The 26,603-nt window shown below is 33.8% G+C and overlaps 2 protein-coding genes and 1 long non-coding RNA gene across 3 annotated transcripts; 2 read left to right on the top strand and 1 right to left on the bottom strand.

Moving 5' to 3' along the window:
* Window positions 1-1,685: 1,685 nt before the first annotated feature.
* On the bottom strand, window positions 1,686-6,941 carry LOC148165929 (matrix metalloproteinase-14-like). Its single transcript, XM_088049605.1, has 4 exons — window positions 6,905-6,941; window positions 3,649-4,151; window positions 3,082-3,414; window positions 1,686-1,712 (listed from the first exon to the last, which is right to left on the bottom strand). Exons 1-4 carry the CDS (start codon window positions 6,939-6,941, stop codon window positions 1,686-1,688), a joined length of 900 nt encoding a protein of 299 aa, XP_087905731.1.
* A 1,254-nt stretch (window positions 6,942-8,195) lies between these two features.
* On the top strand, window positions 8,196-8,893 carry LOC148165928 (uncharacterized). The gene is made up of 2 exons (XR_015771088.1): window positions 8,196-8,327; window positions 8,717-8,893. It is a non-coding gene; the product is annotated as an uncharacterized LOC148165928 (long non-coding RNA).
* Window positions 8,894-11,177: 2,284 nt separating this feature from the next.
* On the top strand, window positions 11,178-25,022 carry LOC148165927 (uncharacterized). Its single transcript, XM_088049604.1, has 7 exons — window positions 11,178-11,297; window positions 14,891-15,029; window positions 15,112-15,222; window positions 18,287-18,388; window positions 18,509-23,408; window positions 23,444-24,202; window positions 24,255-25,022. Exons 2-6 carry the CDS (start codon window positions 14,910-14,912, stop codon window positions 24,157-24,159), a joined length of 5,949 nt encoding a protein of 1,982 aa, XP_087905730.1. The 5' UTR covers window positions 11,178-11,297; window positions 14,891-14,909; the 3' UTR covers window positions 24,160-24,202; window positions 24,255-25,022.
* The last annotated feature ends 1,581 nt before the right edge of the window (window positions 25,023-26,603 follow it).

Here is a 26,603-nt window from a genome sequence, read left to right as displayed (position 1 = left end):
AAAAGCTACTATTTTTTTCAAACGTTAAAAATTTGACAGTTTTCACGACCGAACCGTACCATTCTCGCTTCTTTTGCCCTTTTGCCGACGAGTTTCCAAACTAACAAAGTGGTGGGTTTTCGCCCTCTTCGGCCGTTTGGTTTTCGCGAAATCAATTTTTAAATATCGCCGTACGCCGGTTGTCGCGGGGACAAAACCATAACCATTATGTCGAGAGTGTCATAAAGATCTGTCATCGTTTCAGAAAAGGGTCTGATTTTTTGTATACATAACAAGTACGGTAGCTCCTTTTTTTTCGGCACGTATTTAAATCGGTCCAAGCAACGAAGAAAACATTAGCGGCGATTGATTTATTAATCAAGTTGGGCTTATTTTTAATAGAGGATCTCTTTGACCGTCAAGGTGTCTTCTCGGTACGATACGTATGCGTACAAGCGCGAATTCATTGTTTATCACAGATCATCATTTGATGAACAAACATTTGTTGACATTCTGTATAAAAAATTTGCATAGATAGCAAGTACCTGACGCGCTTTTTTTGAAATTTTGACTATCAAAAAATAATATGGCGCGATTTTATCGATAGTCAAGGCAGATCTCCACACCCATCCTCACCCGAAAAAAACGACCATCAGACAAGCGGCTGGTGAATTTTACCGAATCTGCTACATTACCGGTTTAATGCTTTTGTGTAGTGAGTAAGCCATAAAATCACTATTTGGTACCTGCTGTAACTGCAACTTGACAGCGGAGCTTCAAATATTGCCCGAGTGTTATGACCAATATTTTTTACCTCTTTTCTTGGGATCTGAAGTGGTAAACAAACTGCACCCCTTCCGGGCGACGCAGACTTTATTACTTAAAGCATAATCAAAGAACCGAACCTGTAATGAATTTTATTTTTCTAAATTTTGACCTTCTGCAACAAAGTTGTACTTTATTATGTCTCGAAACCGTAGCGTATCATTTTTCATTCATTTTTCGCATATTGGGATATTTCTCGAAACAGTTACCGATGGAAATTTTATTGCAAGCGTGTGATTTTGTTACGAGGAGAAGTTACAAAAAACATGTCTACAAGTAAATCTTAACTTATTCTGTTCTGATGATATAAATAAAATATTCTTCATTGTATAATAAACAACTTGAAGAGAATAATAAATTTTTCAGCTGTCAACTACGTCTTTCTCAAAATAGATTTTTTTAAACGTTAAAAATCTGACAGATTGTTTATTCCAATTGTCACGGTAAAAGTTAAATTTTTGTGCTTATACAGACAAAGCACTTTATATGATCAGATCAGGCTCCATCGTAACAATAGAAATGTGTCAATTGAACTGAGTCTGCTTGAATATATTTTTTTTGTAAAATAGACTAATTTTATTTTTAATCGTTCGAAAGCAGTAGATATTAGAGAGGCTAAAAATGCAAGTGTGTGTGTGTGTGGCTTAATTCGGTACTCACTACACAAAAGGAGAGTAATCTATCACAGTACTTGATTTGTTATTTATTACATACGTACCGACATCACTCCACACCCCTCTTCACCAAAACAAAACGTCCATCAGACAGCGATACTGGGGTGGTAAATTTTGCAGATGTCTGTCATCAAAAACAAAATTTAAGAATCTGTTAATTCACTGCTTCTTAGTCCTTTTGTATCACTACTTCTGTGAATACTCCAATTAGGCCGTACAATCATTAATTGGTGCCTGCAATTGTAAAACTTGAAGCGAAGCTTCAAATGTTGCCCGATTGTGACCAGCATTTTTTACTTCTGATCTTGGGATCTGAAGTGGTTGTAAAACAAATGATTGGACCGCTCCATCCGGGTGACAAAGACTTTATTACTTAAAACATAATCGAAAAACGGAACGTGTAAACAATATTGTTTTTCTAAATTTTAATCTATTCCCGACCTACAACAACAAAGTTGGACGTGCTAAATAAAAACGTTTAACTTTTTTGAGTTTTTATTTCTGGAATTAACTGGAATAATGGTGGCAACCAAAATTAAACTTGCAAGACGCAATTTGCTGTTCTGATACATAAAGAGCCGGTTTAGACAATAATTTAATTGAATGTAAGTTAATCTGGCAACTAATTTGAGAATTGCTAACATTTGATTGACAGAAAAACGGTTACATTGTACAACTTTAACATAATATTAAGTATTTAATCGAAATAAATCCTCTATGATTTATGCATTTTCCGGTTCAATTTCTTAAACAGCGAAGCCCGTTGGTTTTTAAATTATTTTTCTTGGTACATTTTATTATTTATTTTTATGTAATAGAAAAAAATTCCAATCGCAATTATTTCTATCAGTTTCAAAAATCGCAAGACATAAACAACGGAGTGATATTTCTTTGCTAATTGTTAAATGAGAGTTAACTACAATCGCAGTAAATGCAGCCTGTATGATTTACCCATTTTCCTGTTCATTTTTTATAGCGAAGCCCGTTAGTTTTTAATTTATTTATTTTTAGTACTTCTAAGTATTTATTTATTTTTAATATAAAGTTAAAAAACATTGCCAAACGCAATGATATCGATGAGAGTTTCAAAAATTAAAGAACATAAACAACGAAGTTATATTGGTTTGTTAAATGTTAAATGAGAGTTAATTAGATGCCCCCGGTAATCGATGAATCTCGATTTTTTTGTGGATTTAGCTTTTCCGTGACTATCTTTGTTTCATAGTATGACAAATAAGAAATCAAAGGCTACGGAAAAGCGAGGTCCATGGAAAAAGCGAGATTTACCGATTTCCGAGGGCCACCTAGTTCATATTATTAAAAACCGTTAACACTGATCGAGTTGGTGATGTAATATTTTCTACAGATAAGACGGAAACATTACCACTAACAGAATGTTTTTTATAAAACACGGAAACCACTTTTACCACAACTTCGTATTTTTACAAAATCCTTTAAACTAATTTGATAAAAAACGGTAGTTTTATTAGCGTTTTATTTATAAAACTTATAAAAAATATAATAAAGTATAATTAAAATTTTTAATTTACTCATTATCATCTTCTATTTCTTCTCCTTCTTCTTCTTTATTTTCGAATGTTACAAGCCGAGATAGTAAATTCTTAATTTGAATCAAAATGTTTTCATTGGGGCAATTTATTCCGAATATCGACAAATCTTTGATAGCGGATCGTGTGACCGCATTTAAAAATTCATCGAACTCAAAGAAATTCATTTTATTAAAAAAGTACATTTTTCCGTTAACATATCGTATTGCACCTAATAATTTATGTGCAGGAACGCCTGGAAATCGTTCCGATATCAAGCCGACACTATTTATTTTATTAGAACACGGATTAATGTTTACAAATTTATTATGATCGAGAAATAATATCACATCACCAGAATAAGTCATTAATGCTGAACGAATTGGTGATGAAATGTTAAACATTTTTTCTACAGTTATCGGGTTATTATTTTTACTTGATAATGTTAATTGAGGTAATTTTACGATATAAATTTGATTTTTTACAATAATCATTACTTTTTCTTCATTATTTGAAGGCAATTGAAATATTACAGAAATTTCCTTAAAATCCAATGGAAGAAATTTCAACCAATCAGTAATTAACATTGGTTTCGTATATGAATTTTTTCCAATTTCGATTAACCATACCCATTTTTTGTAAAAAATATAAAAATGGTTTTTTACAATTAAAAACGTACTGATTTTTTTATTTAATTTACACAAATCCGGATATGTTTCATTTTGTGCTGAACTCGATGAAGATGAGCTGATACTAGTGGTAGCTGTAGTAGTAGTAGTTGTGGTTGTTGTTGTAGCAGTAGTTGGAAAAGTATTTTCATTCTTCTGGTTAATGCTTTTGGTAGTAGGCAAATATGTTCCATATAAATTTTCAATTGCTCGTATATCATCAGTATCTAAAGATTTTTTACCATGTTGATAGTAAGCATACATAATAGATGAATTTATATATGAATGTTGTAATCCTAATGTATGTCCGATTTCGTGAAGAATAACAGACAAAAAATCTAAATCATTTTCGTTTGGGTTATCGTAAAAATTCCATCTTTCCGCTGAATCAATATGCACTTCCGATACATTTGAATGATTAGGATAATCAGCATGTGCTAAAACTCCTCCTTCTCCATCTAATTTACTAGAGCAGGGTCTTCGATGTATGAAATAAGAATGCACACCGTTGGCGAATGTAATAAAAATATTTGGAAATCTGCTGAAATTCTCTTCGATAAACTTAAAATTGGTATTTTGCTCCCAAATTTGAAATGCTTCACGAATAATTTTTTTAATTTTTTTCATCTCTCATATATGCACGCCACGTGAGGTTCATGTGATGCCATATTTTATCTTTACATTAAAATCCGATAAGGTATCCGGTATACCACAACGAGGACGTTCGATAAATTTTAATGTTTCGTTATCAATCTCTCCAGTCGAATTTAAGCTCTAGAATTCTTGAAATTCAGCAGATCTTATTTTTTCGTTATTATTTTCTAATAATGATAAGGAATCTGATGATGATAATGATGATGATGATTCGTCAGTACTATCACCGAAAAGATACCCATATTTATACAAATAATGAACTACACTTTTCTTTTCATCTTCACTATTACTGTTGAGATAATTCCCATAAATTATCATGCGATTTAAACATAACCACAAAACTAATAACAAAGTCGTCTTCATCATTATTTATTCGTAAAGATGAAGTGTTTAACTAAGAAAAAAATCGTAGTTACGTCTTTATATATCTATATTGAAATCAAATACATATGTATTTATAATTACATAGTACAAACATATTTATCATTACAACAGAAGCTGTAGGCACCTATGTATTACTACAATTCATATTGTACAATTTGATTTCTATTTAATTTATTGTATGTAAATGTAAGTAAGCCTGAAAGTAGTACGATTAGAGACATTTCAATAATCGATATAACTAACAAGAAATCATTGTAATGTTTGCATTTTGCTAATTTTACTTTTTCATCAAACTCACTAAAAATATTATTTACAACATTATTCCATACAGATGAAAAATTCATTGACGGTTCTGATGGTTTTATTATTGAAATTGAAGACGTAGTTATTGGTACTTCCGCTGACTGTGATAATTGTGTTGGTGGAATAAATAACGAATTTGATAATTTAATCCAATCAGAATCGAAATAAGATCGATTTTGAAAAACAAATCTTAATTTATAAAATATTGTTCGATTTGATGATGTCATCATACTCGTTATTGTTGGTGGCATCGTCGTCGTCGTCTCGGTTGCCGATATCGATGAATCGTAATCGAAATTATTTTCTTCATCTTGAAAAATTGAAAGTTGAAAATCTCGCCCCATATTTTTCATCATCATCCAATTATCAGGCCATGTATCGTTAAAATTATCACTAATGGAGATATAACATTCAATTATATCCGAAGTACGTTGTACATGTAGAATGTATATATATTCATCATCTTCTTATTGTGTTTTATGATGTTGTTGTTGATGATGATGATGATGATGATGATGATGATGGTTTCGTTTGTTGTCAATACACCTGGGGCAATTTTCTAAAGAGGGTGGTGGTCCGTCAATTACATCGACGTTCTCGTTGTAGTCGTTGTCACAATAGTAATGTTCCAAACAGGGTAAATGATTTTTGATATCGGAATCTTCTTTAAAAATTGCTGGTAACTGGTTGTAAATTTGAAATAAATCAATCGAAGATAAATTAATCAATTGAAATTTAATTTTATCCAGTAGATAAATTTTGGTTTCTTCAAAATACAAAATTTCTTGTAATAACTTTTTCTGTCTAATCACTTCACTACAACGATTACTGCTGCTGCTACCGTTATTGCTACTACTGCTAGTATCACTACTGTTATTGTTCATAGCAACACACACACAAATAATTTGATTTAATTTGATTTATGGAAGATCATTTATATAACATTTCTCCCTCTTTTTTACTATCAGTTTTCATATAAAGATTATTATTTTTACCATTTTTGATAACAATAAATATTATACAATATGTATTTGAATAAAAATTTTGGTACAAAAAAATCTTGATCTTATTTCAAAGGTTGCAACTCTCAAATATATGAGCTGTCACACTATTTTCATCATAAATTTTGGATCAGTCTCATTACGTATGCGAAAAAAAGATAGAGCATTGTCGAAAGAGGAAACTGTATGAAAGATCATATTAAGACAAAAATCAGTCAGTGTTTCTACGTATAGAATGAATAAAGTGTCGAAGAGTGTTTCTGAAAATGGATCAATTTTGTTGTGAAGATGCAATCAAAATTTCAATAAGTAACATTGAGAATGATGCGTATTGTTCGTTTTCCGATTTTCTTCAAAAAAATAATGATAACATCATCATCAACAACAACAACAACAACAACATCACCATCAACACCAACATCGAGAAAAGTGTCATCTATAAATTTTATATCGATCTTATTCTTACGTGCAACAGATACATCGATAAAAAAAATTTCATTTTATAGTGTAATGAGTGAAATAAAGAAAATACATCTATTGTATAATAAACTAAAAGTGATTATTCCCCCCATCAAATGGAGATTTAAAACCAAATGCAAAAAATGTAAAAAGAAAAAGAAGACTGTTGCAACCAGCAATACAGTTGTAACTACAACCCCGGAGAAGGGGTGGTTTCCCCCACTATTGTTAAATTTTAATTTTTTAAATGGTACAGAGTTGAAGTAGTACGTTACGAGACTCAGATACAGAAACTTCACTGGTACCTATGTACACATTGGGTTAAATACACAAGTTATTTCAAAACAGTATTTTTATACCCTGGTCCTTCGAACAATACCTTCAACACCAAGGCACCTCAACGATCAAACATTGGTCTAACGAGTCGGATCCTAAAGGTCCAAACATTGGTCCCGCGAACCGGAGTCAAGGGTGCAACAAAGACCATCAATTTACTGCGACGACTCCCGTAAGAATGATGGTGATTAAATTAGATCTTATTTGGTATGTAGTAGGAATAAATTTAGACCAATCATAATCATTATCAATAGGTACTTTATTTGTCATCTAGAAGAAAAAGAAGTTAGTTGTTAGCTAGCTAGCTAGCTGATAATATTGATGTGTTGGTGATTTCCTCAGCTCTCTACGAAATAATTAATAATGAAGATTATCGTGTGTGACATCCAAGGATTTTGTATTCCTGAATTTATTCCGAAAGAGCTTACACTGTTCGACGGAAAACAGATCAGCCATTACTTTTTCAAGTCTCCAACACCGTACCAATCACTTGATCCAGAATCGCGTCGACAAGTCAACTATTTAGAAAAATCGCATCACATGATACGATACACTTCAGGAATAATTCCATACCAAGAAATCGACAACATTTTAGGATATCATTTCGATTCCGAACATGGTGAGCGGGTCGATGTGATCTACGTTAAAGGAAGAATGAATGTAATTTTCTTAAAAGACTACTTCAAATATCACACCGACACCATTACATGGTCTCCTGAAATTATTAATATAGAAAAAGACGTCAACACCACAATTCAATGCATCGAGAAATTTCCAAAGGCCATTCCGTTCTGCATGTATCATGAATATGCTTCAGGAAATAAAAAACTATGTATTTGTAGCGCCAATAATGCACATTATTTATATAATTGGATATGTAATAATAAAATTTATAAGAAATAAAATTTGTGTTTCGAACATTTTTGTCACCTTCTACAAGCTTAATTAATACAAATTCATAATTAAAATGATAAAATTAGAAATATCAACGTTTGCGGTGAATGCAATATGCTTTCGTATCTGCAGGAAAACCACTTGCGGCTTCAATATCAACCTTAAGAATTGATTCGAAAGTCACTAACTTGGTTGATTGCACTTTAAAAATAATATTTAAATTACTACAACTACTCTGTACCTTGGAATTCAAATCATAGAGCTCCTTTAACCCTCTGGCCCCCTTTTTGTTGTTTCTTAAACAAATTTTAAATTACGTCGTAATTAATCTGACATCTGTTATAGCCAACTGGCATTGTGATTTTGTAAAGATTTTTGTTGGAAAAGCATTCCCGAAGTATCTTTTACCTTTCTGAGGGTAAATTGAGGTCTTTCGAACCCGATTTTTTCATTCGCAGACATGTAATTTTGAATCGTCTGGAAGTGGATGGCAACTTGATTCAATTTTATTTCTAACTCTCTCAATCGACAAATTCGTTAAAATATCAGCAGGATCAAATTCATACATGCCACAGTCGAGGAAGTTGAAGCACAAAACTAGAGGTAATAATATCAATGTCTTGATTTTAACACTAACATCTATATTAACATCATTTACCGCATAAAGATTAATTTAACACAATTTATTCGTTAGATTCGAATTTAAATTCAAATTATGAAATGTAGGTATTGTGAAAAATCGTATTCTGAACAGGCTATTTATTGCTTTATTGTTTATTTCAGCTTTAAAAATGGGTACGACAGAATACATTTAATTCAAATACATCACTTTGCACTTTTAAAATTAATAAAAGCTTTATCACCTTTTGACAATAAACGATTTATTAGTTTGAATAAAATTAATTCACTTTCGTGGGGATCATTATTCAATTTATTCTAATCATCACATTGATGATCATTCTTATGAAATATTGATAATATTTTTCTCACAGATCACTGCAACGATGAGGACGACGACGACGATGACTATAATAAGAAAAAATATAAGCTCCTTACCAAAAAACGCCAAACACGCTTTTCATATATGTAATTAGTTAAGTAATTCTTTATTGCTTATATTGCACGCCCTTTATTTTGAATAATAAATAAAACTTTATACTTTTATTTAATTTTATTTGTATATAATATATTTACAAAGCAATAAATTGAAAAGAAGGCTTCCTTTTCCGTGGTCTTCCACGCCTTCGAATTGTCTCAGGATACTGTGAAGATATTCAAAAATAAATTCCTTGAATTGAAAATATATGAAAAAAGGAACTCACCTTATGGTAAATATGTAGGCCCCATGTATTGTTTATACAACCTACACTGCCTAGTTCACACCCTGATATATTGATAAATATAAATATAAAGATCATAAACTTATAAATTTAAGATTAGGCCATCGGTTTCTAATAATTGATTTGACTTCTTCTCTTGTTTGCGTATTCATTTTGAATACTTGTAAATTACGGAAGTTCAATTGGATTTATATTTGCACGCACCACCCACTCACACACCTCTTATCGAATTCAAAATTTGCGCTAAAAATATGACATCTACTAATGTTGATCGATTTGCAGATTCCTGCATACATTAGACGACCTGCAGAATTTTTTTTTTCATTAATTTATTATTATATAGGTACTCGATCGCTATAATAGTGTCATTGCCCATACACTTTTTACATATTTCCAGAAAATTTTTTAATCGATAATACAGATTTCTACCACACCACGATGGATAGATGGCGTGCACTCCACCATTTTTAAATATCCCGCTACAGAAAATCGTACATACGACCCACCAAAAGTCTCATAAAAAATACAAGCAGCGACTGAAAATCTCAAACACCTTGCTTATACCCTGCGAACTATTTTAAATTTTTGTCTTGTTTGAAAACATCTAGTTTGGTCTGTTATCAATGTTTGCGGTTATTCCGAGAAACGCGGAAATCAGACCAAATGACCACACCCAAATAACGAACTATTTTACATGTTTTTTCCGAGAAATTATAATATTTTTTTCCGAGAAATTGCAATTTTTTCCGAGAACCGCACTCAAATTTTTTTGAAATTTTTTCTCTCTCTAGCGCCCTCTATGATTGTCACCCAAACCGTCACCGCCATCTTGATCCTCTACCAGCTGTCACAATTAAAGACGCCATCTTGAACGATCAAATGTCAAATTTACAGCCATCTGTCAATTCAAATTTCCCGCCGCCAGCTGTCAAATTTCCACCGCCATCTGTCAAATTTTTAAATTTCCCGCCGTTTAGCCGCGCACGCGCAAATTGAACTGTTTATCGGCTCGCGGCGCCTCCAACCGGCTACACATTTCAATTTCCCGCCACCAGCTGTCAAATTCCCACCGCCATCTGTCAAATTTTTAAATCACCCGCCACCTGATTGGCAGATGACCAGCAATACGCCGGAAGAGCCGCCGACACCATCTGTGCGCCTGATTGGTAGATGACAATACATCACCGGACGGGCGCTCGAGATTACGACTTCCGGTCTAGAACCGGCTTTGTATCACTACTGACGTTTAGCGATAAGTATATTTTTTAAATCGCCCAGCTGTTACAAATTTTTGAGAAATAGTTTGAACTTTGTTTTGCCTGGGCTTTCAACAATTCGAAGATGGATAAATATTATCGGTTTAAAACCGGGGTTCGGCTCAAAATTTTTGACAACATTTAAATTAAAAATAAAATCAATGAGTGCAAAAGAGAGGCAATGTGTGTTGCTTTTTGATGAAGTTTCCATAAAAAAGCATTTAGACTATAATGAAAAGTTTTTAATTTACTTTACAATTAGTGCTGACTAATTTTTTAGAAACCCTCCCTTAAATGTCATACCTAGCTATAATCCAAGCGTAATTCCCGGACCGTACATTTTCAGGATTTAGGTAATTAGTCAAATATTGGAACCAATAAGATTCTGTTTTTGAAAACAGAAAACATTCCCTACTTTTTTTTGCACATTAAGTTAGTCTTACTCTAAACGTGAGAATATCAACTGGCTTCTGATTAGCAAAGTGATTTTGTGTGATATTCAAAAAAATGTGGCGTCCAGTCGAGGATCAAGTAGAAAATAGTGACATCGACGTCGAAACAGTTAGCTGTGAGGAAGACAACGCCAACGCAGCACATGTGTCGGTAGAAGAAGATGCTACAAGAAATTTTCAAGAAAAAAGACGCCACAAATTTCTAAGCAACGACGCGAAGGAGATAATTAAAAGTGTTTTCCAATTTTTCGTGGAAGAAAACAAAGGTGACGAAGAGGAATTTGATTAATTTGTCTTGTAGTGTCCCACTTCAAATTTAAATTTCAAACTCTTCGCGCCACAACGACCGCAGGAATTTTTGCGTTAAGAAGTTGGTGGACTTGGGAGTTCACCGCCGCCACAGCGGAGGAGAGTCATTCTGGGTACGACTTCGGGACTACCAAGGTGCTGTGCCATTAATTTTAACGGGAGTGTAGTGTTATTTTAGGGCCCCTTGTAGAAGCGCTTGTATGTTGTCACCTTTTGGTATGTAATAATTTTTGTCATTTGTTGTCTTAATAAGGAAGTCACTCCGGAATCATGTAAAGTAGCTATTTTCTGTACAATTCTAAAGTAACGCGTTTTTCCGGTGACGTAAGCGTCTGGATTCAATAAGTGTTCGCCCGCCGTTCGATAAGACACGTTTAGATTCGTGGAAACCCGATGGTGTTGGGAACTTGAATTTTATTCGATTCAGTTCAAGGAATTTATACTGTTGAGTTCGAAGAATTAAAAATAGAATAGGATTTTAAAGAAATTGTGAAATACATCAAATTAACTGGGAATGTCTTTTTGAATCGCTCTGTGTCATTCGTGAGCAAAAACGAGTACATTTTTCCTAAAGTCCACGACTTTCTCTTCCATTGTATTTTATTGAAACTGAAACTGAAAATTTATATGTTTATGTATTTTATGTATGTCCCTTGTTTTCTTAGCTGCTCTGTACTTGTCCGAACCCAATTCTCCTTTCTAGATTTTCTTCGTCACAAAAGACTCAACATAACAAACAGCCTCTCGCGTTAATGCTAGTATGTTTTTTTTTTAGAGTGTGATCAATTCAAAATTAAACTTTGATTTTTGACTTTCGAAAACCCTCCAGTGCTGGAAGCTTGTTACGTGGGACTCGCGGGGTAGTCAGGGTTCACCTAACTAGCGGGTCTTCCGCGGGTGAGATGTTGGTTACTCTTAATCTGGCCATAATTTGTTAGTACTCTCGATAAGACACCGCCTGTACTATGCTTGCGGAATAGGAAAGATTGTTTTCGGGTCTTCCGAAAATCTAATCTCGTCCTGTTTCTGTGTGTCGCCTTTGAAAATAATCATCTTTTATTAATGTGCATTGATAAATTGTTGGTACATGTCTACTTGGTAAATTGTGTGTTGTTTTTCATTGTTATTTTGTTTTCAATAATTTTTGTAGTTTGATCACACTCACAACAGAGAGAATGGGAGATTTTTGTAGTTCTTTTGATGTAATTCACTTTCCGTTAATTTGTTTATTGCATTTTTTGTACCGAAATGTTTCTTTGTAAAGTGACCTTTCCTTTGACATTAAAAATTATTAAGAATTTTGTAACATGATCAAATCATCTGTTCAACTGCTTGTATGTCTTGAAATGTTAAGAATGAACACGTAACTGTAAAATTTCAATCAAAACCATTCAAACTTCTAAAGTCTGAATAAAACAAGTTAAACCTCATTTGGTCTGGTGTATTTTTATTTCCTTGTGTTGGTACGCTCTTCCCAAAAGACGATGCACTGCTTTGTATCCAATGAACATCCGCCTTCACAACACAACGTAGGTCCTAGCCGTTTCAGACGATCACGATTTTCGGCCATTTTATTTATTTTAAAGTTCGCGGTTCTCGAGTTTGGCGGTTCATTTGAATTTTGGCGGAATTGGGTTACAGATCATTACAACGTCTATAAGTAGTGGGCATTTACTATAATTTGTGCCACAGTTGAAATGATAGAGATGACCATTAATCAGATGTTTCGTATGAAATATGACAAGCAAGCAACAGTTTTTAATTTTCAATTACTCCATTGTATGACGATTAACTTGGGGACAAATAAATGTGTAATGTGATAAACCCATTATCGCAAATATTGCGATCAGAGCGTCTCGCCTTCTTCGAACAACAGATATGTTTTAATCACCGGTGAGAAGCGCAGCGTTAGTGTCTATCCAGAACGGATGCAGCTGTTGCTGATGCCGGGATTCAAAGAAAATCGCCACCACCCCCGGTGGTGGTATCTGTTGACTTCGGTACCACCACCGGGAGCGGAAAGGCAGTCTAGTTTCACGGTTCGAGTCGCGAACACTTCTAAAAATTAAGCCGCAGTGCAGCTCTTTAGGTCCCAATTCTAAATTTGTGTAATAATTTAATAGTTTCTAAATTCTCAAAATACCTTATATAATTTAACGTGTTAATTAGTACCCATTCTGACAACGGCGAGGCGTTCTGGTGAGTTTAATTTATGTTATCCTATTTTATTTTTGCTCATTTGTTCTAACTTCGTATTTTTGCGCTTGTTTTATTGTATGTATCGTCGTTCTCTAATAAACCGCCATACTATTCAATTTCTGTATTAATTCGTACTCCGCGTCCGAAGACCTCCATCCTCAAGGTTGCACACGCCTAAAGGTGTGCTGGTGGCAGCGAAAAACTTTTACCAACATCGAGGGCCTTACCGCCCGCAAGCCAAATCGGCGCCATAAGGGCCCGATTCGCCACAACAATATCACAGTTAGAATTTTTATCACAGATTCTTTCCAAACAGTTAAGATGACTAGAATATTTTAAGATATCGCAGCCAGGAGGAAAATAGGCACAACCAATTATTAACTCACGATTATCACAGAAAACTTTTATCCAGACTTCTTCTGTTGATGTGCTGACATTAAGTTGGGTAGATTTGAAAACATGAAACCACAAAATAAAGTGAAAACGTTTTACTGGCGTATTCTTCTTCGTCAATGTGGTCCAATTATTCCATGGTAAAAGTAACTCTCATAATAAAATGCAACACGTTATAATATCTTAATTTTTTAAAATTATTATTTTTACAGTTGGCGATAAAATTTTGTATGCACCACTTCAGTAAAATGTCTTTATTGAATTCGTCGGTTACTTACTTCGCTCGCTATGCTCTCTCGGTTCACAATTCAAATTCGTTCAATAAAAAATCATTTTACTGACTTGATACACAAATAACTATTACTTGAAATAAATTCGTGCCTTCATTAAAATTGCAGTGCAAAGTTCGAAGTTGGTGCAAATTTTCAAAATATTATCTGTTAAATTAAAGACGATTTTAAAGGTGATCACAAGTGTTACTTTCAAAAGTTTTGCGTACACTTCAAGTGACACAAATTATTGTTTTAAAATTGACTTGACAGAATAATATTTATACTGAGTTTTTACGCAAATTTAGCGGTTGGAATTCAAGCAGTCAGCACAAAATATACGTGAAATCTTACAAAAGTCGCTAAATAATCTATACATTAGCAAATTTTAACAAATTTTATCAAAATTACAATTTATTCCCCAAACACCAAAATTTTACAAAAAATGCTCACGCGCGTTTCGATAGCAATGCTATCATCATCAGTTTAATCATCGCTCTGATGATGATAGCATTGCTATCGAAACGCGCGTCAGCATTTTTTGTCAAATTTGGTGTTTGGGGAATAAATTGTAATTTTGATAATTTGTCAACAACACCAAGAATTGATCCATTTAATTTCTTTGAAGAAATTTTAACAAGTTTTTTCTTCCAAAATTTCAAAAGCTGTTCAAAGCGGGGGTAAAGTTGTTCACAACAGTTTACAATTTTTTTTATACAGGATCCGGCAACACTTGCGTCCACCACCAAAATCGTCTTCAATTTTTAAAGATAAAATTTTAAAAATTTGCACACGCTTAAATAATTGACAAAGCTCTAGAAGTTGAAACAAAAATCTGTTTTTTCTTACTGATAGTTTTGGCGTCGCGACGTCTTAAAAATGTAATTTTAGCTATTTGTAAATAGCTATTACCTACTATTACTAACATTATTTTTATTGTATTTTTAGCACTGTTAAATTGGCAATTATGGAGAACAACACAGATGAAGTTAACAAACTGAAAGAGCAAATTAGACAATTACAAGAACAGGTCCAGTTCTTAGAATCCCAAAAGCAGTCGAGCACCTCCTCAAAACCTGAAATTGTGGTAAGTTGATCTTGCAGTGTTGTCTTAGTTACAACTATTACTTTTATAATAAAAACATAACTAATTTTGAAAAATTTAACAGAACACAAAAGAAACCATAACACAACTAACGCCTTTCCAACAAAGTCTCATCAATGAACCATCAGCGCAGCCGTCGACCTCAGCCGCAAATGACACACCCTCCGTCAAAAATGTGAGTTGGTTTAGCAGAAGGGGGTCGAATATCGATCAGATAATATAAAACAAAAACAATACTTTTAAAAAATTCAACAAAATTTTGATTAAAACGTAAACTTTATTCTTTTCACAATATAATAGCAACAACAAATCTTCTGAATTTTGATAATATAAAAGTGTTAAAAACAAAAAAAAACTATTGCTTGATCGATATTTCCCTCCTGTAGTCGGCTAATATTGATCAACGTCTATTTGCATGATTAGTTAATATGGGTGTCGGATAAAAGTCTTCAAAGAATGGACTTTTTAAAGAAACGGTCATGAATTGACCACGCTTACTCAATGTTGTAATGAAACTGCGCACTATTTCAGGTGGTAATTTGCATCATAACAGCACCTAATATATCTCCTATACCAGTTAGTTTGTGTAAAATTAAGATGATCGCTAATCGGTATTCGACTACGTTCCCCTACTACTATTTCCGTCAACCGTTTATTAATAAGATTATTACTGCACGATTTGAAATAATTTTCAGTATTGAGCGATTCTTCATGTATATACAGAGTGAACCCAAATAAAATGAAAATGATTTTCCAAAAAAAAAAACGGATTTCGTGTAGGGCAAAACCTCGCCCGGATTACCCGTTATGGAAGTGAATTTAAGCACTGTTTTCCATCAAGTGCAAAAACCGTTCGAACAAATAGTAGATTACATACCGAGGGGGAAAGTGTTTCATTCCTGTCGAGCATTAGTTTGATACCTGAGAGCGCAGCAAATATGCGACACAGAAATGAAACTTTCCACCAAGGTATGTATACAATTTTATTCACAATCATTTAAATAAACTTACAAGAAACATGTTTGATTTAAGGATTTTAACGTTAATTGTGTCATCTCCTTAAAGAGTGAAATGTCACTAGTAAACCCAGTTGATTAATTAAAAACCAATCTCGAATAACGTGCAAAAAAACGACGTTACAAACACAATATTTGAAATTTATTTTTATCAAAATACAGTATGTTTCCGGATTGAGTTCACAAGAGGGAAAAAAACTTTATTTTTCATTTTACACAAAAATGACAAAGGACTAATATTTTTTGCTTAATTTAAAATAAATAAATCTTTAATTAAAACTTTAATATTATCAAGCTGTGTTCTGGAAATCGAAAAAAACAAAAAATAACGAAGAACTTTTTTATTTTAATTTAGCAAAAAATGTCAAAGGAATGAAATTTGTTTCTTAACTCAAACCAATTTCTACTATTTGATTGGCCCATTACCTGTTTTAGCACATAGTTCAATTCTAACTCGTAATTTTTTCGACTGTTTCGATTTTTCTCAATTATTGTTAAGGATGCAATTGCATTTTTTTCCAATTTTTTAATACTTATACATTATTAGGAAAATTTTTCTTTAATCTTTAACGCACTATTTGATTTTGTGAATCCACAGCCTGCTATTATTTGAATACGATTACAAAATTTAATAAATAAAAATACTGAAAAAATTAATTTTAAGAATACAAACTAATAATTTTGAAATTTTAATTGCAGATTTATCTGTTTTGAAATAAGCAAAAAATGTTATTCCTTTGTCATTTTTTTGTAAAATGAAAAATAAACTTTTTTTCCCTCTTGTGAACTCAATCCGGGGACATACTGTACATGTTGATAGGTAAATGTTGCCCCCGAAAAAAGTTTCTTTTGACAAGATGTTCCAAAGAAAAACTATATATCGTATATTGTAGAACGTTTTTTACTAGTATGTCAGTTTTGACGAATTGACGGTTACAACGTTATTCGAGACGGCCGGCTTTACAATTATTGTTGTTGAGTATTTTAGAATAATGCTCATAATTAACACTTAGTAGACGCTGCACGATTGACATTCTATCAAATTTGTTAGCAAAAGTCGTAACAAATTTGGGTTTTCTCCTCGTGATTTTTTTCTAAAAACAATGTCCGACAGTGAAGTAGAGTGGACTCCTCCAGAATTGCGCTGTTAATAATTGTTATAAAGACTAACCCAGTTTTTAAAACAAAAATGTGTCTTTGAGGTTAATCACTTGTCAAAAAAAAAATCGATTGCGGTTGCCATCTACGCCTGTTTACATAATCCAGCTACCTTAATTTAAAAATTTTAGTACAAAATCGTCTGTGGCGCCCCCAGAGGTTGGGAAGTGCTTTATTCCTGACCGATTACGACTCATTAGTCATTACTGACCGCTTTTGAGCTGTTTTCGATCGCTGAAATGGGTACCTTTGGAATCGCTCACTTTCTAACCTCTAAGAGGTTAGGAAAGATGTACGTTATTGACTGATTGTGAATAAACACGCTCTTATCGGATATGTTTAACTTTCAGATTTTACAGATTTTAATGGTACGACACATTTCAAAACATGAGTATGGCAAAAAATGAATTTGTTTGAAATAAATGGAGCTCTCAAAAGGACCAATATTTAACTCGATTGGTTCTTAAAATGACATATTTCAACTCGCTTTATGGACCAGTCTAAAATTTTACCTGAAGTTATTACAAAAAATGACCAAATGCTCTTAATTAGACAATCCACAATGTCATCATCACGCGTAAATTCAGTTTTACCCGTAAACAAATCACTTTTTATAACTTTAAGATCTTCATAACACTTTTGAAGAAACCACTAGTAAAGAATAAAAAAATTTAACGCAAAGTAATTTAAACAATTTGGCACTGTAAAGTTTTTTTACCACGATTATTGCTAAACTAAGGGAACTCCGATAAAGACATTTTTGCCTCTGGTTTATTAGCGTTTTTATTACTATGTTTTCGATGATCTGAACTGTCTCCAATTTCAGTAGAAAACTTTAATCTTTTTTTTGGAAACGGTGATGTTTTGGAACGCTAAATTTGGTCATTATCTCAAACTGCGTTGTCTGATATTGGGGTTAAAATCTTTGCACTTTATTCGGGTTCACCCTGTATACTACTGAGAATCACATGTTCTAACTATGTTCGTGCGTTATTATAACATCTCGACTATTAATCGCCTTAATTAACCAACTTTATTGTTAATTAACTGATTGTTCATTATTAGGTCGTCCAAACTTCTGAGATGCGAAAGACATCTAAAAAACGTCCATTAACACAGACGCATGAGCTCCCAGCAAAAAAGAAATGTACACGCGCTACAGAAATGGTAAGTTTTAGTGCAGTAGAAACATAGAAAACGATTTGAAAAGTATTTACATTTTTAAAAACTTTCAAACAAAAAATTCGAGCAAAATATAGATAAACAACTGTTTGGTATTTCTTTTAGTTTCGAACATTTACAAAACGAACCGGAACAATCAATTCCGGAATGGAGTTTGAGAAACTGATGTGTGGGTTGTACGCCCTCAATTTAAGTACCAACTGTGACGTCGAAGACTTTGAGATGACTTCAAACAACGACGATTGCGAAAGTTTTGATGATATAGAAATTAAAATCTTATTTAAAAATGGAATAACACGTAGATTTTTATTTCAATTGAAACATAAAGATACGGCTCAAGTCGTAAAGAAAGAGTATTTTGAGACAAAAAAAAGTCCATTTTACGCTCAAAAGTACTTAGATTCTATTTCTAAAATTACTGATAAGGATGACGGAGACGTCTTTATTCTTTATACCAACGTCGATACGGATATAGAAAGCGACACACATTTGTCAGGCGGAATTGAAGTTCGACCGTGTAAACTCGAAGACGAAAATATTTTACTGAACACCTCAAAACGATCAAAAAGCACAGTTTTGGAAATGAAGAACTCACACTACCGGTTTTACTTTTTGTCGCAACAGTTTGATTTAAGAACGGCTGAAACTAAGTTTAAAGAAAAATTGAATAGTCTTGTTAAATGCGAGTTGTACGCTGAGTTAAGTCACTTTTTAAAGATATGGTGGACTCAAAATTACGTTTTGACCAAACGAGATTTTGTTGCGAAACTAAGTGAACTAGCGTTTTCACCTTACATTCAACAGCTTTCGCCCGAAAATACCAACGACAAGACGGAAAACCTTAAGAAGGTTATCATACACTTTGAGCTTACTATCGTTGAAAATAAATCTATTAAACTCCCATGGCACGTAGAGAAAAATGAAGAGTTTATTAAGTGCACGGAAAAGTTTGCCTTGTCAGAAAACGATGCGTCCACACCATCGAAAGTTTCATGGCTTCTCGAAAAGGCACCACTTTTGCTTAAAGTGAACGAAGAAAACGAAGAAATGGTCCAGTCCGTGTTAAACTTTCTGAAACCACAATTGCATGGAAAGAAAATTCTTTTAGTTGGAAATCTGAGCAGAAAGTATTTTAAGAAATGGGACGTTTTTGAAAGTTTAGAAGATTTGACTAGAAAATCGATCCCTGAAAATGTTCGCCTTCAGATCATGGAGAATTTTATGATTTCGCTCCAAGGAAGATCCGAACTGTCTCTCCAGCAACTCGTCAACATCGATCAAGAGATGGCTAAACATATAAAAACAAAGGAACTGTTTGAAATGTTTCAGGAGAAGTGTTGTTTTATAGGGCAGAAACACGAAGAACTTCCAGAATATCACGTTTCTAGAAGTGTTCACTTCCCTCGAACGAAAAAGATTGTGCGGGAAGAAAACATTTTTGATAATCTTGACAACAATTTGAACGTTTTCTGTGCGGCGCCTGGAATGGGCAAATCGAGAATGATGAATGTTTTAAACAACAATTGTCCGTCTGATTCATGGGCGTTTTATGTCAGTTTAATTAACTGCAATCGACTTTTTGCAAAATACGAAGAGATCAAATTAGATGATCAGTTAGACCGCATTTCAAACGAAATTTTGATGTTTGGTCAGTCAGAAGACGTCTTCACCAAACAAATTCGACAAGTTTTAATCAAGCAAAACAAAGTTCACATATTCCTGGATGGTTTAGATGAAGTCGACAGTAAACATGTCGATCTTGTTCTAAAATGCGTGCAACATATGCACAAGAAAGATCTAAACATCTGGATCTCATCGCGAGAAAACTTACGCGATAAACTGAGTCACACCCTAAAAGTCGAACCCATAGAAATTCAAGAACTAAGTGAAGAACAGCAGGAACAGTATTTAGAAAAAAGACTGCAGAAACGATACAAAAAAGAGCAAATAGAAAAGATCATCAGCGCCGTTTTCAAAAGTGTGGACGTCAACAACAGTCGTCAGTTGCTTGGAATTCCATTGCAGCTGCACATTCTTAGTGAAATATTTCTGCATAACACGAATGCGTTTGAAGTTGAAGGACAAAGCATGTTTGTATTGACGAAGATGTATAAGTTATTTTTCGAGAGCAAAAGCCAAATAAAACATGAGAAACTTGGTATTGACAAGAGTCTTAAAAGTCAACTCGGGATGAATATTGAACATGATTTGGAGCAGTACGAAATTCCAGCATTGGTATCATGTTTGAATTATGGCGATTTTAAGAAACTACAAATAGACGTAACCAAAACCAAAGATTTTTTAAGTATGATCAAAGAACAAGGAGATAAAATCGGAATTGTTAAAAATGTTAATCAAAACGAGTCAAGTAAAAATTTAAATGAATATTTCGGTGAAGAAAACTTTTTATTTGAAGATGGGATAATATTGCAGCATCAAACTCAGCATCAAATCGGAATTGTTAAAAATGTTAATCAAAACGAGTCAAGTAAATATTTTAATGAATATTTCGGTGAAAAAAACTTTTTCTTTGAAGATGTGGTAATATTTCAGCATCAAACTTTTGCCGAATATTTCGCGTGTACTTGGTTAAGGAAGAACAGAGAGAAAGTCGTACTTTTAAAAGACGTGTTTTTCAGACCAAGATACGACAATTTAAGGAAGATTTTCGACATGATGATGGCTGAAAATAATCCTCTGCATTTGGCTGTTATTTATCAAAGTCTAGACGAAATTGAAAAACTCACCTCCACAAAGTGTGACGAGAAAGACGAAGGCGGTAGACTAGCTTTTCATTTAGCTTGCACTTACGGCAATTTCTTTAATTTTTCGGATTTGCCATACCATTACGAACTAGACAAAGTGGAACGTGCAACAAGTCTCTATATGAATATGGTTGATGTGTTGGCTAAAGAATTGAAAGATGTGCATCAACGAGACAATTTATTTCAGTTTAATTGTTTGGAATATTCACTTTATCGAGGGAGTTTATATCCGATAGAAAGACTTGTCGAGATGAACGTGTTGACATTTGAAGAAATATCCAAAAGCATTCATTTACATAGCTTTAAAATTGCAAGTTTCGCAATTTATGTATCGGTGTTAGGTTACATCAATTTGTTTAAGCAAATGTTACAAGAAAACCCAAAATTGGCTTATAAACTGTTATCTAATAATCATAATAATTTCTATTTGTTGCACATGGCTATTAAAGGTTGCACAAATGATGATTGCACCAAAGAAAGAAAACAAAATATCGAAACAGTTGAAATCATATTAGACAATATAAATGACAGAAATATAAACAACATGTTTATGGAATATTACATGGTCAATTACAATCCTCTAGATTTTGCTTCTTACTACCAACGCTACGACATGCTTGACATGTTGATGCAAAAGGGAGCACAGTGCAGTGGTGGAAACACAATTCTGCATCACTTGGTGAAACAGCAAAATCTTAATGAAGAAGTGATGAAAATGGTACAAAACTATGGCGTCGACATCAGTGCTCAAAATGATTATGGTCAAACTGCACTTCATCTAACACTCGAATATCGTTCTAGTAATGCCAACATTTTGATCGAAAATGGAATGGATGTTACTAGTCAAGATGAGATGGGCAACACGACATTGCACTATCTAATGCAAAATGAGGAAGAGAACACAGAAATGTCAAAATTATTGATAACGAAAGGAGTCAACGTCAACGCTCAAGATAAAGAAGGGAAAACTGCACTTCATCTCGCAAGCAAAAGTGGTTTTTGTGAAAGCGCTAAAATTTTGATCGAAAATGGAATGGATGTTAATATTCAAGATGAGATGGGCAACACGCCATTGCACTATCTAATGCAAAGTCAGAAAGAGAACACAGAAATGTTAAAATTACTGATAACGAAAGGAGTCAACGTCAACGCTCAAAATAAAGAAGGGAAAACTGCACTTCATCTCGCAATCGAAAGAGATTTGTGTGAAAGCGCTAAAATTTTGATCGAAAATGGAATGGATGTTACTATTCAAGATAAGATGGGCAACACGCCATTGCAGTATCTAATGGAAAGTGAGGAAGAGAACACAGAAATGTTAAAATTATTGATAACGAAAGGAGTCAACGTCAACGCTCAAGATAAAAAAGGGAAAACTGCACTTCATCTCGCAAGCGAAAGAGATTTTTGTGAAAGCGCTAAAATTTTGATCGAAAATGGAATGGATGTTACTATTCAAGATGAGATGGGCAACACGCCATTGCAGTATCTAATGGAAAGTGAGGAAGAGAACACAGAAATGTTAAAATTATTGATAACGAAAGGAGTCAACGTCAACGCTCAAAATAAAGAAGGGAAAACTGCACTTCATCTCGCAATCGAAAGAGATTTGTGTGAAAGCGCTAAAATTTTGATCGAAAATGGAATGGATGTTACTATTCAAGATGAGATGGGCAACACGCCATTGCAGTATCTAATGGAAAGTGAGGAAGAGAACACAGAAATGTTAAAATTATTGATAACGAAAGGAGTCAACGTCAACGCTCAAAATAAAGAAGGGAAAACTGCACTTCATCTCGCAATCGAAAGAGATTTATGTGAAAGTGCTAAAATTTTGATCGAAAATGGAATGGATGTTACTATTCAAGATGAGATGGGCAACACGTCATTGCACTATCTAATGGAAAGTGGGTACGAGAACACAGAAATGTTAAAATTATTGATAACGAAAGGAGTCAACGTCAACGCTCAAAATAAAGAAGGGAAAACTGCACTTCATCTCGCAAGCGAAAGAGGTTTTTGTGTAAGCGCTAAAATTTTTATCGAAAATGGAATGGATGTCAATATTCAAGATGAGATGGACAACACGTCATTGCACTATCTAATGGAAAGTGGGTACGAGAACACAGAAATGTTAAAATTATTGATAACGAAAGGAGTCAACGTCAACGCTCAAAATAAAGAAGGGAAAACTGCATTTCATCTCGCAAGCGAAAGTGGTTTTGTTGAAAGCACTGAAATCTTAATAGAAAACCATGCAGATGTGACAATTTAGACATCACAAATTGTACAGTTTTCCATTTCTTAATGCAAATAGAAAACAATAATTTTAAAGTAGCGAAATCTTTAATGCACAAAGGTCTCTTCCTAAATGCTCTCAACACATATGGACAGACCCCATTACACTATGCTTGCTGGAGTTGTTGCTTTAGAAATGTGCAATTTCTGCACAGCCACAACGCTGACTTTACAATCGTTGATGATCGCGGATATACACCGTTACACTTCGCAGCATCTTCTAAATGTGAAAACATGCAAATAATGGATTTCTTACTAAAACTGGGTATAAACATCGACGCTCGCACTAAGCAAGGTCGCACTGCAATTAACATAGCTTGTGAAGTTGGATGCTTTAAGAACGTTGCACATCTTCATCGATTAAACGCTGACTTGGCAATTGATGATAATGATGGGAACACTGCTTTACACAGTGCATCACAAACAAAGAATGCAAACTTTCAGATAATAGACTTTTTATTAGAGCGGAGTTTTGATCTCAATGCTTGTAATAAGAACGGACAATCGCCTTTACTTGTCGCTGGTAAAAACGGTTGTTTTGAAAACGTCAAGTATTTGTATGACAGAGGCGCAGATTTAACAGTCAGAGATGAGAACCAAAAAGACATATTCGATTACGTACATAACTGGGACAATTCCTATGAGAGAGAGGCACTACTTCTGTTACTTAAAAGAAACGGACTCTGGATTTAAAGTAAACAGAATTAGTTGTTGGTCTGATGAACTATCTTCCGAGGTATGTGTAAAATATCTTAAATATGCAGCATAAATAGACAAATTGGTTTTAGGAATCTGGGTAACATCTTCTCTTCAGGCACCAACCTGGAAAATTGGTCAATGTTTTCATCCCCGCAGAAAACACTGTATATTCCACAACATATCCACACAACATAAATAGCCCCAACGAAATCAAGGAAGAAATAATGCTTTTTAAACCAAAACGTTCCCCGGAATAGACTTTATAACCAATAAAATGCTCAAATTATTCCTCAAAGTAGAACTGGTTATGATTACTTTCCTTTTTAGCGCCAATTTAAGCCTTAAATATTGGCCCAAGCTGAAATTATTCTGACGATAGGTGTTTTTGGTTTCCTTCTTTATTTACAATGCACACCCAAACTTCATCTTAAAGAAAGACAAATATGACCAGGTTTTATGAATATGTTGTACATACTAATAGAATCCAAGAATGTTTCATTTTTAAATGCGCAAGTTCTCTACTGCCTCCGATATAACCGGAAGTGTCATAAAAATGAGAATATTTTTATTCGATTCGTTTTATTTTTCTTTTGTTCTTGAAATCCCAATTTTTTATCGTTTGTAATTTTTGAGTAAAATGTCGAATGCATTACGACATTTTCAAGTCCCTCTTAACGCTTCGACCAAAAACTTGCCATTTTGAAGCACGTTGTGTTTTTTTTCAACGACCGACCCATTTTCTGGCGTTTTTGACGGAAGATATCCACCAAAAACTTGATCGTCAAGAGTTTGAGCTCAATTAGCTTGTTGATGTTGAGGTACTTTTACTTGACGCCCGTTTTTGTGAAAATCCTGGATTTACCGTATATGAGTTGTCATCCTGCAAATTGAGAGGAATTCCGAAAGATCAAGTACATCAAAGAAACGTTTCTCCTGCTGTGTGGGGAGATGGAAATTTAGTTTGTTCTCCTGAAAAAGACTAATAATAGTGCTCATAAAGACGCTTCTTGACGAAAACTGAAGACGTGGTCAAAGTCCGACACATTTCAGCTACGATAAAATAAAGAAGATCGTCTCCGGGTTTTTCTTTTTTTAGTTCTTGTTGATGACAAACTCTGCATCGAAATCTTCGTCATAAATAAGTGAGTACCGTTGGTAACACTAGAATGACGCACTGAGTCAAATTTGAAACTTTGGATATCATAACTTGCAGAATTGTAAATTTCCCGCTTAAATTTAAAAAGCATTGCCATCTCGCTGTCAAATTTGAAATTTTAAAATAAGTAATTCTACCAAAAACTTTTTGAAAAATTTAGATCAAATTTGATTTTTGAAAGTGGCGTCATCTCTGAATCAAATTTGAGATTTTAAATATCCAAAATTTTGAATATAAAATAGCGTTCTCTGGGTCAGATTTAGAACCTTAAAAATCAAAACTTGTAAAATTATGTCGAAATTTTAATTTTTGTTCCAAATTCACCTCTTGACTTTCAAAGTGATGTTAACTCGGGGGCAAATTATAGACTTCAAAATAATATTCAAAAAGTACAGAATTGTAGAACAAAATCAGTTTGTGCCGCTTGATTTTTAAAACTGGCACTATCTTTAAGTCAAATTTAAGATTTTTGTTATTAAAAATTGCAGAATTACGTGAAAACTACGTTGTATTTTAATATCCCACAAATTTTTAGTTTTGAAAGTGGCGTCATCTATGGGTCAAATTTAGATTTTCTAATTAGATGTCTAAATTTTGATTTTTTCAAAATTTTTGGTTATTCAATTATTAAACTCATTTGTAGGAGGAAGCATGAATCAAAGCAATCAAGATTTGTAGGAAGAAGTATGAAGAAAACAGTTACCCTCCCTGGGGTAAGTCAGAGACTGCCAGAGGAGGACAGTAGGGTAACGTAGAGCACGTGCCATGTGGAGATAGGGAAGGAGACCCTACTCGAATTAGCAAAGGGGCAGAGTGCCAATATTACACTCTACCCACCCAGGAATTTGAGCGAAGAAGAAAGAGATTAAATTAAGGTAAGCAGACAGGCACAAAGAAAAGAGGGAAAAACGGGAAACTTTTTTTGACAAAAAATAAAAGAGGGGAGCTTTAAATTTTATTCGGGTTGAAAAATATGGGTAACGCGCTTAATGAAACAGCTGATCGAAAAGTGAAGGTCGGCTAGACAACAACAATGTCATGTTCGCATTCTTGTTGCCAGCAATTTTAGAGTAAGATAATCCATGTAAACGTCAGAGTAATTTGTAATTAGCTTGTAAGGTTAGATTAGGAGTTAAATCTATTAGTTTGTGATTGTTGTCTTTTGTTTGTCCCCATCACAGATGGACCGTCTGAGATGTCACGACAAGACCGACTGTCCTAGTGGTAGGCTAGAAGAAACATCACACTTCCAGGAGTGCCATCAAAGAACCGGAAGGCGAAG

The sequence above is a fragment of the Gnatocerus cornutus genome, unplaced genomic scaffold (assembly GCF_029298725.1).
Source record: "Gnatocerus cornutus isolate USDA-ARS CGAHR unplaced genomic scaffold, icGnaCorn1.1 ctg00000144.1, whole genome shotgun sequence".
Classification (NCBI taxonomy): domain Eukaryota; kingdom Metazoa; phylum Arthropoda; class Insecta; order Coleoptera; family Tenebrionidae; genus Gnatocerus; species Gnatocerus cornutus.
This window is presented reverse-complemented; position numbering and strand designations above follow the sequence as displayed.

Coding starts and splice junctions, on each gene's coding strand:
- LOC148165927 (XM_088049604.1), top strand. CDS start 14,910: ATGGAGAACAACACAGATGAAGTTAACAAACTGAAAGAGCAAATTAGA. Junction 15,030..15,111: donor CCTCAAAACCTGAAATTGTG/GTAAGTTGATCT, acceptor AAAATTTAACAG/AACACAAAAGAAACCATAAC. Junction 15,223..18,286: donor ACACACCCTCCGTCAAAAAT/GTGAGTTGGTTT, acceptor GTTCATTATTAG/GTCGTCCAAACTTCTGAGAT.
- LOC148165929 (XM_088049605.1), bottom strand. CDS start 6,941: ATGTTTGGACCTTTAGGATCCGACTCGTTAGACCAAT. Junction 3,415..3,648: donor TTTACAAAAAATGGGTATGG/TTAATCGAAATT, acceptor TTTAACATTTCA/TCACCAATTCGTTCAGCATT. Junction 1,713..3,081: donor AGAATTTACTATCTCGGCTT/GTAACATTCGAA, acceptor TTACAATTGCAG/GCACCAATTAATGATTGTAC.